At 33.9% G+C, this 13,486-nt stretch overlaps 2 protein-coding genes across 7 annotated transcripts in view; one reads left to right on the plus strand and one right to left on the minus strand.

Moving 5' to 3' along the window:
* LOC123524838 (uncharacterized) overlaps positions 1-13,486 on the plus strand; it is a 474,072-nt gene that overhangs the window by 247,387 nt on the left and 213,199 nt on the right. The window lies entirely within an intron of this gene.
* LOC123524795 (helicase with zinc finger domain 2-like) overlaps positions 1-13,486 on the minus strand; it is a 35,850-nt gene that overhangs the window by 8,370 nt on the left and 13,994 nt on the right. For 4 of the 5 annotated variants that reach the window (XM_045303268.2, XM_053538409.1, XM_053538410.1 and 1 more), the window contains 8 exons: positions 12,050-12,154; positions 11,064-11,548; positions 5,268-5,356; positions 4,863-5,033; positions 4,478-4,615; positions 1,674-2,059; positions 1,306-1,536; positions 440-664 (listed from right to left, as the gene is read on the minus strand). In XM_045303268.2, coding sequence (XP_045159203.2) covers positions 440-664; positions 1,306-1,536; positions 1,674-2,059; positions 4,478-4,615; positions 4,863-5,033; positions 5,268-5,356; positions 11,064-11,548; positions 12,050-12,154 — 1,830 coding nt within the window. The remainder of the gene's footprint in view (positions 1-439; positions 665-1,305; positions 1,537-1,673; positions 2,060-4,477; positions 4,616-4,862; positions 5,034-5,267; positions 5,357-11,063; positions 11,549-12,049; positions 12,155-13,486) is intronic. The other variant, XM_045303269.2, reaches the window with a different exon arrangement.

Here is a 13,486-nt window from a genome sequence, read left to right on the forward strand (position 1 = left end):
AACAAGTATGTAAACTTTGAATCAATTGCAATTAGTGGGTACTAAGATACCAGCTTAAATACAAAAAAGTCGAAAAGGGGTCATGATTTTGTAAACAAAAAGAGCAAAATAGTGTTATGACATTTGTGCGATGTAAATCAGTTCATCACAGTGAATAAGTGTGTGAAGTTTCAATTAATTCCCACAACTGGTTAATGAAATATAGCTTACAAACAAAATCTTTACCAAACCGCCGGCCTTGACACATGGGCGAGCCAAACAGCTCTACCTATTCTTCTTACCAATAACTTTAACCATATTTGAAAAAATCAAATTTGAAAAAGGTCTAGTTAGAGCATCCGAATGTGTATGTGCCTATCCGCAACTCATTAACACATACCGTTCTAAGTAATGAATATACATTGTAGTGATCATCAGCAAAAATAACATTCTATTTTACCACGTGACCGATTTCGGCATCATTGCTCATAGACTGCTCATTTCCATTTCCTGTAGATACAGTGCGAATTTGCTCTTCTCCTTCGACATGCACTAAAACATGAGGGTAAACACCTTTCGCATCTTGTGGCCAGATACGCAGTGTTTCGTCTCTCCATATACCACACATTGTTCTCAAAGCAGATTTATAGAACTGTTTTGAAGGGAATCTGCATATTTCTGGATTCTGAATTTCAGAATGTACAAAATCAATCAAACTAAAACACAATATAAAAAGTATATGTTTCATACAATGTATGTAGATCGTAGAGCAAGTGATGTATACAAATGCAGCCCCCTGCACGTACAGTACACACATTTTTATCTTTTATTTATATGGCAACAAACGTAATAACATTAACAGTCTCAAAACAACTATAATCATATAGGTGACTAATAATGTTCTCATTGTTTCCAATATATTATGTGAATTATTCTTGATTATCGTTTCAGATATTGGCACATGCATGACTTTAATTCTTATTAAAAACATTCCAATATACTTACAGTATGATTACTGGTAAAAAGCTTGGCTACAAATTGTGAGGACTATTATGCGGACAATTGTCGTTGCATACGAAATCCATCATCATATTTCCAGCTTTTAGAGAGTGGAATAATTTTACTTATCAAATAGTAAAAGTGGAAACTCCACAGATTGCCCAACAAGACATAAATGAAAATGCTATTGTGCTTGTTCACTGACGGTAGCGGAAATGCATGTCCTGTAGCCCAAGGTTGAGCAGAAGTATTTAACATGCGACAAGTATAAAAATACAACTTAGTGACATCCGCAGACAACTCGATATAATAAAATCTTGGATTTACCATTCTGTTCTGGTGTTCCAACATTGTAAACTGAACATTTGTTGACAATTCTGTTGTTGCATATCGTTCAAACAGCGATTTTTCTAATCCGAGTAGCGCAGCTTCTTTGCACAAGATGGTTGGCCTGAGCTGCTTGTGATCACCAATAAGTACCACTTGTTCAGCTTTCGTGACAATTATAGGAATAAGGCACTGTGGTTCAGAACACATACCTGCTTCGTCAACGATAACCTGTAGAAATATGATTGAAAACGTTAAAACAATGTTAGCTGTAAATTGTGTACGCTCCGTTTATGGAATTATAGGGTATATATTTTAATAAGAGACAAAATCTATACATGTTGATGACAAGCAGTCGAGTGTGTTACCTGATAAATATTTGTAGCTTCTAAAACCGTTGGATTTGCCCAGGATTCTGTTGTACATAAGATTATATTATACTTCTTTATTTCATCAACTGATGCTTCGCTGACAGTATGAACGTAGTCTTTCACCAAATCTGGCATTGGTTCACAATTATGGGCTTCAAAGAATTTGTCGGTAGCGTTAATTTTTTCAGCGTACTTCTTCCCTTCCTCTCGAATCAAGTGGTGAAGGGCTACACATTTCAACTTTTGGTTGGTAGGCAAACTTCTTGAGCTTCTCTTGTACAAGAATGTTTGACCGGGAATAGGAAAATCGATTGCCTCTATTGATCTTTCATACACGCGGACGAAACTTGGTTTGTACTGGTCCATTCTTTCGAGCATCCATTCTGAAATAATACACCATACTTATTACTTCCAAAACATTAAAAGCCAAATATAATTAGTTTTTGCATCCCGTTTTGAAAGCGTTATCTTATTTTGAGAACTGCAATTCGTGCAAGCAGGAACGCTTAAGGCTAACTGGTTTTGCAAAATGCTCACATCATAAGAACAATATTACGATGCACTGAAAACGAAATACATCGTCCGACTTAACTCGATCGACAAATTTTAGAATAAACTTTATACTAGTATCAAATATTTCATTATTAGAGGTTTTAATCAACAGTTTTAAAACTCAATTGGAAAGGCCACGTTCCAAAAACGTAGCCAAAAACGAAACCCTACAGCAGCGTATGTGCACATCATCGACATCTAAACCAAAGCATAGACAAAGTGAAGCAATAGTCAACCTGGTCATAGCAAACATTTAATGAAACGCATTAAAACGGTTTGCAGGAATAAAAGACAACAGGCCTAGGGTGTTTCTGATTATTGTTAACAAATTCTATTTTTCATCACCAATATGCTTCAAAAGTTACATGACAGTATAAATAAACTAATCCCAACCAATCCCTTAAACACACGTAACTTGTACAAAGGTATGATAATATAAAACACAAAATTGCTATTGCAAATACATAATATATAAAGAAAACATCTTACGCATGTACTCAATGTTTTGACAAAGACAGTTTGCATGTTTGTTCTTTAGTTACACCGACACCAATTTAGATCAAAATTATGGCGCCTTCACACCTTTAGTGGCGACGGAAAACCCAAAGTGCCCCGCTGGGCATTACTTTAGGCACATGCAGGCAACAAGGCAAAATCAGCAACCTTCCGTGTGCTAAGACATGTAACATTTCTACACCTCAAACAAGGATTCGAACTCATAGCGGTGCCAGGCAAGTGATTCAAAGGAAGTGACCTTTACAACTCGGTCACGGAGACTCTTATAGAAGACAGAGAAACAAGGGACGTCACCAGGTATCAAATAAACAGGACAGAAGAAAAAACAGAGGAGGTTTGATCCAGAGAAAAAATGGAAAATCCACTTTATATCTCATGATATTATGCAGAATGCCAAGTTTTACATTTCCCTGTCATACAAATCATACATGTAACGGAATGTTACATTACGAAATGTCACTGTAATTCCATTTCAACATGCGCGTCTTGCCAGAAAAAAATTAAATGTGCCACATAAGATTAAAACGTGATCCATGCGGTTATTTGAACAGGTGCTGTCCCAAATCCCTACAAAGATTATCATCGTTGTCCTTTTGCCACATTTTATATGCCCTTTCTTGAAAAACGTACCTATTATGTGATAGCTCGTGCGTGCATCCGTTGGTCCGTCCGTCATATTTCATATCAGGAGTATAACTTAATACCCATTCAAGATAATTATTGACTTTTTTTAATTTAAGATATAAGTAGGTGTGCAGAGCGCATAATCCAGGCCGGTAGGTTTAAGGCCAATGTCGCAATGGAGCAAACAGGTCCAAAAAAATTTCCTCATATTTTGTATCCGGAGCATAACTTAAAAACTATTCAAGGTATTGACTTTAAACTTGGCATATATGTAGATGGCAATGAAGCAATGTGCAGAGTGTATCAAACGTTTCCGCAGGTTAAAGGTCAAGGTCACAACAAGGTCAAATTGGCAATTACATTTCGTGTCCATAGCATAACTTAATAACCATTCAATGTATTGACTACAAACTTAGCATACAGGTATTAGGCGATGAAACGATTTATAGAGCACATGCACGGGTCCGGTAGGTGAAATGTCAATATCACAGAGATTAAATGCCAAATCGGTCCTTCATATTTCGTGTCCGGATCACAACATAAAATATTCAAGGTATTGACTTGAAACTTGGAATATAGGTAGGTGATTCTGAGACGATGTACAGAGCGCAACTATCCAAATCACTCATTCACTCACCTATCCCAATATTATACTAAACCTTTCCTACAATCACGTTTCTTGTGCCTAAGTATCAAAACAATGTTGAAAATCCAACAGGGACAGCCACGTTCTAAAAATGCAGCCTTCCCAAACGCAATCCCAGCACGCGGACGCGCACATGACCAACGCGCGCGCGCGCACACACACACACACACACACACACACACACACCAAGTAAACACACAAGGACAACACAAACGGTCAGTGGCAAAGGCACCACTCAGTCACTACCGCCACACAAAAACCCCTAACCCCACCACATTATCCTCCAACCCAGCACCCACACCCAAATAAAATAAAGTTTCTTTACATTTTACTTCCTCCTCCGCTGATCTAACCCTTCCGGCGCATATTACCCCGCTGGGCGGAGCTCTTGTCAATATTTATTTTTCAAATACAATTTTGTTTTGATTACCTAGAGATACTGTGTAATGGAACAAAGCATTACCGGCTATTAAATCCATATCTTTATTTGATTGTCCACAGAACAGTACTTGTTTCCTTGGATGACCTTCTTTACTCAGTTGATAGTTGATTCTATCAAAAAGATACATCAGTTTGATGCATACATTTGTCTTTCCTGTACCTATGAATAAGTGGAAATGGGTCATGATTATGCACAAAAGTCAATGTTTCTGTACTAAATCAGATATAATGCCTGATGTTGTAAATGGAGTAGAAAGTTTAGAATTTATTCAAACTAAACTAAAGTGGACTGGATTCAACAATTAAAGAGCTGCTTTAGATTTATAAAAAGTTTTCACACTCCCTTAAATATATTAACTTTATTAAATCCGGAAAATTCTTAACTGAACACTCAAATATGAACAAACCAGGTGGCGCTTGTATGAGAGAAAAACGTGAAGTCAATGCCTTATTTATAGCCTCTTGTTGCTTAGCATTGTTTTGCGGAAGACACTTTCTTCGTTTTTGATCCACATGCTTTATTTCGAACAATAAATCTTGGTTAAGGGGAAGGTTTGCTATATGAGCACGACTTCTATCTGAAATGTTAATGTAAAGGAGAAATTGTTTGTCATAGGACCTTATTGTCCGCAAAGGTATTTGTTACGATTTATGTGCATATAAATAAATTGCATGTTATTACAATTATGAAAGACCGTATGCTATTCCCGAATATAAACATTTTGAGCTGGTATTGACTCCGGTTGAATACTGTATTAGCGAATTTTCCTCCACAATGATCTTAACATAATAACAAACATTTTCGTACTTACCACAATCTGGTATAGGTTTGTTCATGGCTATTTTAGCTGCCAGTGAGTCTCTTTGAGATAGTAGTTCTTTCATAACACTTTCAGTTCTCCTACAGAAGAAACTTCATGATATATCGTTTGCTTGGCGCAAAAAGTAGTCTAACTGACATTTTAAAAAAAATTCAGGAGAAGCAAAAAACTGATTTTTACATATCTACCTATTAAATTCAAAAAGGGTATAATCTGCTCGTATTTTTAACATTTTCAGGAAATATCATAACTGAAGAGCATAAATAATAAATCAAAGCATTATGCAGTTACACTAGCTATGCGCTGAAATTTTTAAACGCAAAAACTCAGTTAAGTGCACTTAACCAAGTTTTTGCATTCAAATTTTTTGATTTAGGAGCAATATTCTGTACATGTATTAAGTTCTGGAAATACAATTTTTAATGTTTCCCTGATGGCATTTAATTTAATTTTAAAACCTTACTTATTTCTTTTGCAATATGTTTGCTCGAATGTGTAATATAATACCAATACTATTGTGATAATTTAATTAAATTTTATTTACGACACAACAGCAATTAATATGCAATCAAAATCATATTTTGTACATATGAATAAACAGTTTTAATAACAAATTTATATTAATTTATTAGCGGTTTCAGAAATAGTAAAACTTAAAACAAAAGGAAAATGTTCAGGCATCTCTCACAATAATTATAGCTAGCTAGACTGTTCTTTTTACACATGATTGTTTCATTCTGTTAACGCTTTACTGTGATTTATAATTTCATTACCAATTTTAACAAATTGTTAAATTCTAAATAATAATTATGAAGCATAATTAGTGAAACAAGTTAGCAAATTCATATTCCTTTTTATTTACCCATCACCAAAAAAATCTGATCATACAAGACCACCAGTCCGCGTCACATAAGCGCAAACAACTTCAGTGTGAAACCAACATGGCCACAGAACAACCAAATGCGAATCTTGAAAATGTAGCACAGTGCAGTTTATTCGTGAGGTAACGTTTTGTAGAAATCATGGTAGGCCGGTGGAATAATATTCCTCTTACAGAGCCCCATCAAATCTTTATACTTGTCAGGTAATAACTTTGGGCGACATGCTTCATTGTACAAGTACTTTGGTTTAGGCAGTTTAGTTTTTGTACTTGGATACAACTTGACCTCATGTTCATCACCATCAAAGTCATATTTTATTACAACACTGTCTGGCTTTTCAAAATCTAGCTCTATCCATCGTATTTGCTTCCATTTTATTTTTTCCCATTTGTATCTTTATCAAGATTTTTAATTATGGAAGCAATGTGTTTAAAGTCTAGGAAATCATTCAGTGTCATTTCAGTCACATTGTATGTTTTTCTTCTACGAGCAATTTGAACTGTGGTAGCAAATTGAGAAGTAGTGTATAGAGAAATATTTTTGCAGGCAGACTCAATTGTTGAATGAACAGAGTCATTCTCATTCTGCGTGTGGCCACGCTCTAGAAATTTATGAGTAAGCTTTTGAAATCTAAGATGTTTCAGACTGTACCATAACATAGCAACAAAAAATCTATTTCGGTTCTGGCCAGTGCAATTGTCTAAATATGTGGTAACAGTACTAACTCCATTTCCAGCCATTCTTTCAAGAAATTTAAAAACGCACGAGGCAAATTTGTTTAATTTTCTTGCATAATAAAGCTGTGACTGGAATGATTTCGGAAGGGGAACTACCTGTTGTAGGTCAAAGCAACCTGTAATATGCTCAGCATTAGAGTCAGCTCAGCATTAGATTCTGACAACAATTTGTCACAAATTTTATTTTCTCTGGCTAAAACTTTATTTTTTAAAAGACGTTCATACTGCTCTTTGTCATTATCCCCAACATTTTTCTGTGAAAAGCAAATATCACATTGGTCTTTAAGGGGTTTTTGAAATGAAATATTAAATTTTGTAATAAAGATATACCTATATGTGTGGATAGACTGGGGAACAAGGTTCTCATCCTGGCATTTTTTGGTATAAAGAGCATACATTTTTGTGAGGTTTAAATTAGCCTCAAGATATTCCTTTGTTGATGTTTTTCGACAGTAATGGGACTCAACCCTAGGAAAACTGTTTATATGCTCCTGAATATCCGTTAAAATTACTTGGGGAATTTTATTTGGCCGTTTTGCATGCTTGCCACGTAAATCTGTCCTAGTAATTCCACCAGTACATTTTTTCCTAATGCTGAGGATATTACGGCTGATGTAATGTCAAGTGTATCCAAGTAAAATTGTTTGCAAACTTGCACTTCTTTATTTTCTTTTGTACAGAAAATATACTGCCTTGAATTTTTTCAGTTGCTATTACTTTTATTGATAATTCTTTTTCTAGGGATTTCATTGACAGTGTGTGCAATGAATTCTTTTTGTTTCTCATAACTCCCCGTTCCCCAAAAATTATGAAAAATGTTTTCTCTTTCTGTGTGGGAAAAATTTGTATGGCATTTGCGTTTGCAACCTGCTCCACATCCCCTCTTCAAAATTTACTTCGTTTTATTTTCCCACTTGCGGTAACATAACTTTTACCGGAGTTTTTTCGACTTTTAATGACATTTCGTTTCCATGAATTTTTATCACGTTTGCGCTTACGTGATTTTCTAGGTTTATCATTTATGTCTTGTTCATTATGATTAGAGGAAGAACATGAATTTGTTGGACTGTTTTCTTTGTCACTTTGTTCTTCAATAATTATTGTAAATGTATTTTCAAGTATATTTTCTACATTTTCCAAACAGGCAGTTGAATCATCCATATTTTGCTGGTCAATAGTTTCATCTATTAAACTGTCAAAATAAGAATTAATACTTGAATCATCAGAAACAGAACCAATACTTGAAACATCTGACACTTCAATTTCAGGTTTCTGCTGAGCAAGTAACAGTTCATTTTCACTTAAGGGATCAAATCCGGAAAATTCAGATGATGTATCAAAATCAGAGTCCCATGTTGAACACTGAATAGGGAATTCATCTAAGAAAGTAACTCCACAAATTTCAAAAGCTATGTCCAATGTTTTGAAAATAGATGCAGTAAGGTGTTGAATGAAGAGGCAGAGTGCATCTAACTTTTTGTGTTCAGTTAATGTTGCTTTCACATCAGCAGAAAGCATTCCGAACTCACTGCGGCAGTGGGGATCAAAGAAATAGTACTTGTCCCCGTCTTGCAATATAGCTGATGTATAGGAAAGAGTGTTTGTTCCTACTGTCATTATCAAACCTGTTGGGCTTGCTTTGAAAAGTGATTCTATAGCTGTATGTATATCATAAAATGGCATTTCTGTATTTTTGTCTGATAACTGTACCACCCAGTGGATTTGAGATACACAAAGGTCTGTTATTGATCACATGTGGTAAATCAGTTGTCATCAAATACTCTAGAGAAGGGGTTTCCTGTGCAATAGTTTGATAAAGATTGTCCCCATCAACTAGTACTTGGTCTAGAACATTGGTATCCCAGCAGGATGGGTTACTTGACAAACATTGCGCAATGCTGCATAAGGAGTTGGCCATGCATTGTCGACCTCTACTCATATAAATGGGGGATCCTTGATGGTTGGATGCCTGAGCCATCTGGAAAAATGTAAATATGCTTAGGATATGCAAACATAAATGTATAACTCTTTTCCTTTTTAATTAAGTATTTGTTTTTTAATAAAAAAATTGACATTTTTAAGCTGAAAAATGAACAAGGTTGACGCTGATCTGCTTGTATAATTATGCAGAAGCATCCACTTTAGGAAATATTGTTTGATACTAAATTTTATGTGACAAGAAATAATAAAATATTGCAACTTAAGTGTACAGCAGAACAGCATTAATTATGTAAAATATCATCGATTTAAAACTTTCATATACAAATTTCTAAAATTTAGATTTATTTCACTTACTTTGTCCAGCATAAGAATTCCAGTTGTTCAGGATCTGCAGTTGCCAGGATCTGCAGTTGGCACTAAAAGTCTTTCTAAGTAAGTGATGATGTCACACTTAGGTTTATGACGTCATCAATGATGTCATAACAGAACTTAAGTTAATTAAAAATTAATTAACTTAATTATTTTACTTTGCACATTATTTATTTTGCAGTTTATAATGATATTACATTTCAGTGAGTGTTTATTTTACTGTAAAATTATGTTATTGTTTGTATAAAATAATTGCAAAAACTATATTAAGTGCATTTAGTACACTTTTTACACCAATTATTTAAAAAAAAGAATAAATATTTAAATGCAAAAAGTAGGCTAAATGCACTTAATCTACTTATTGCATTAACAACTGTCAATGACTACAGCAAGAAATAAAAGCAAAAACTATACTACGTGTACTTAGTACAGTTTTTGCACTTACCAAATTGGTATATGTAGTTAGTGACTTTTCTTATTTTTCAAAAAGAATACTTTAAGACATGAAATTTACAGCAAAACTTATTTAGAATAATGAAATGGGATATTTATTAGTCAAAATTGCCAAAAAGTCTTTTTTGATAAAAATGTCAGTTAGGTGACTTTTTGCGCCAAACAGACGATATACATATGCCATTAATGTGTAACAGTCTCTTTTTAATTAGATTAAGCGGAGACATATCATTATGACGCACTAACTAATTAAAGTGCAATACAAATAGCTTGTTAATACGTGTGTGTGTGCGTGTGTGTGCGTGTGTGTGTGTGTGTGTTAATTATCTTCACTAACATTGTTGAATCATTTATATAATGTAGAGGCCCGTTTCAAAATTTACCTAGACAGTGATTTGTGATCTCGTATTTTTTTCGCATACCCCTAAGTCATTTTTCGATAATTACACCAGAATGCGTAGACATCTCTCATTAGGAGAAACAACACTTTGTTTAAAAATGTCTAAAGATGCTTTTTTCAAATATATATTATTGTAACGTGGTATATTGACCATTTAGGGAGCAGTTAATCGAAAATTGGTTTGAAGTAGTTCTGCATCCAAAATCAATATTTTGTGTGATATGAGCTCATGAAAAGAAGTCCTAAGTCAGCAGTTGATGTTAGAAATTGTATTTGCATTCAGTAACTAATAAGGTTTTCTATGTTGATTAAAACATCCTATGTAGATTAAAATCCTTTAATGTTATAATTTTTTTTCTTGAAAAGCTATCAAAAGGGAATATATTTTAACTTTCTACAGTTTGAAACGTTTTAACTAGTTATGTTTGCAATATCCTGTAGTAATATGACTGCAGAATGATCTTGTAAGACCCTTCTTTCTACCTCAGTCCTATTACATCAAAGCGAGATTTGACGCTGCGAGGAATTCTGACAGTGCTTGGAAGAAAGGTTAATGTTAAGACGTATAAGGGAAACTGACAATTATAAATTTAAATAGTAAGTTAAAGACAATGAAAATAAAAAATGGTAAAAGCTGCTCACTGTAAAACAGAATAAGAATTATACAATGACATATATGAAATAATAGTTAGTCCAAAGTTTAATTATAGTGCGCTCCTTAATCTAATAGAGATATGCGGATATATATGAGACAAATCGCTATGTAGTTCTATTTTGAAACAGACCTGTCCTATCTTTGTCGTTGGTGATATATTCACATTCCGCCTCGTCTCTTAATTCCCATAGGTTATTGATAAACTATTTAGTTACAAAGAACTACATTTACTTGGGCCATTATTTTGAAACAGGAAAAGTGTAATACAACATAGAAATAAAGTAAAATGTGTGTAAAAATATGTTTGTTTTTATTACTATCGTATAAGATCTTATTTTTTTTTCATTTTACCTGTCCACTTCAGACTTCTTTAATATTTCAACACTGAATGTCGTGTCGGTCGGAAGGTTCGAAGGAAGATTAGGCTCCTTGTTGTGCAGTTGGAACGTTACGTGGATTTTTTCATCAGGATACCTTTGACTTTTCCGTTTAACCACATTAATGACTGAGGCATGTCCAGTCCATAAAGCCGTTTCGTCTTTTGGAGAGGATTTTTCTAACTTCGGAAGTGTTGCTTTTAAACATAACCAGTCATGGGAAGCTGTTGTTTCATCACAGCTTACATAATCAGTGTCGTCTGATATCATCCCAGAAAATTCAATGTTTCTGAGTTCGCACTCATGATGCCCAAGAGAAAACTTTCCTTTCCTACCTTCAAGAAATTTAACCGGAACATTATTGATGCAAAGTGACTCTGCATTGCGCACTATTCCTGCTGCAGCTTCCATGGAAATAATCGGAAGCCATCGCTCAAGATAGCGTTGAACATCCTGGTACTTGTAGCATGAAAAAGAAATAAAAGTGTACAGTTAGAAGTGTTGTTGAATTGCGCTGGAAAGATCCCATCTCAGTAAGATTAAAAATTATATGACTCGTTTGAACTGACTTTATTGCTTACCGCATGTAATTAATGTTATTTTCGAATCCGGATACTTTAGCATTTTACATTTTGTTCCAATTATGGACGCATCACCAAGTACTTTTTCGAGAATAAATAGAACAATCAAGGAAAAGTAAGTCAAGACTTTTCCTTTTCTCGTACACATAAACTTTAATAGAAATATAGTTTTCTGGTAGGTATTCATGTTATAATGTTACAAGAAGAATCTTGCGATACTTGTAAAATTAACATCCCCGTGGAAGTGGGGGTAACATAATTTGAATTTCTTTGGCCCAAGTCTTAAAACGCAAACTTTAAGTTCAACTAACATGATAATTATGCAAATGCAGATCATAGAGATCATAGAGAGTATTATACGACATTTGAAAACACTAACATTTGTATCCTGAAATTCTTCATGCTGTTCCTGGTGAGTATTTGCTAGAATTTGTGTTTGTATCTGCGATCGAAATTCTCCTAAACGTTGTCTGTAACTGTTATCCTGATGGGATACAAAGTAAAAAATTATAAGTAACAATATAAATAATATGTACATTAGTCGAATGAGATCTGCAGTTATTTCTAGCTAACAGCTCGAGTTGCGAAGCCTTTTCTAAAGGAATGTGTCGAATTAGGGTTGAATTCTAGACCTGTATCTTTTACAAACGAATGCAACTTTGCAAGAAGTATTTGATAAGTCGCTGGCATGACTGAATTCAATACAAATAAAGGATACTGTTCTGGAGCCAGAATATGAAAGCTCTGTCCGGACAGCTTTGAACCATCTATAGCAGTTTATGAAGTATATAGTATTATTATCCAAATACTAACAGATTTATTTATTCAAAGCTCCTCGGCTGTACATAAAATTAAATTCAAATTTTTTATAGGAAATCTGACGACTAGAAACTCGTAACATAACTGCGAATGCGGATGTTTTTTTTTTAACTTTATCAGACGGTTTAATTACAAAAATAAAGATATTTTACTAGATTGTATTTTTTTTTGTGTGTTCATGCTTATATTTTTCTTTTTAGATCTGTTGAAATTAAATGAGAATTATCTACATATCAATTATTTTCAATACCATTTTCCTCGATATCACTGTCCGAAATGCTACTACTGTTCGAATCTGTATCAGAGTCACTAGAGCTAAAGAAACCTTAACTTAAATTATTTTGAATTGAATTAAAAACACAAATATGTTTCAATGATTTATTTCGATTCTCTCAGAAACACCCGTTTTCTTTCCAATAATTACTGCATACATGTCGGTAAATTTCATTTCTATATTTTTGTTCATATGCGGTCGTTGCAAAAGTATTTGCCTCCCTATTTACGGATTTTGATTAAAATATATCAAAAGAGCTGTTTAAAAAATGTTATCAAAATAGGGCCTAATGCACACTGTAAAAATAGACTTTTTTCCACTCAATACAGTATGACTGGATGATTTCTGTCAACCTTTGATACTTTGAGTATGTAACGAAATGTTGAAACCAAAGGCATTCATCTTAACCTTTGTTTATATATCCCGAACTGAGTTTCATTTGCAAAACCTGCATTTCAGATAGTATTTGTTTTATGATGTATCGATGTTGCTTCATAATTATTAGACATTTTTCATAGGGTATTTGATCAGAGAAGATTAAGATATTTAGAAACATTGATCTTTTTTAACTACTTGTCAGATATAATATGTTAGATGAATCACAAACATATTTGGAGTTCCCGTCTCAGTAGATTTGTATTTTTCATCATGATTTGTGTACGAGATTTACATTCGGTTATTTGAAAAATAATTAACAAAGGTTATAAAACTTAGTCCAAAGGA

Source organism: Mercenaria mercenaria, chromosome 3 (genome assembly GCF_021730395.1).
Source record: "Mercenaria mercenaria strain notata chromosome 3, MADL_Memer_1, whole genome shotgun sequence".
Taxonomy (NCBI): domain Eukaryota; kingdom Metazoa; phylum Mollusca; class Bivalvia; order Venerida; family Veneridae; genus Mercenaria; species Mercenaria mercenaria.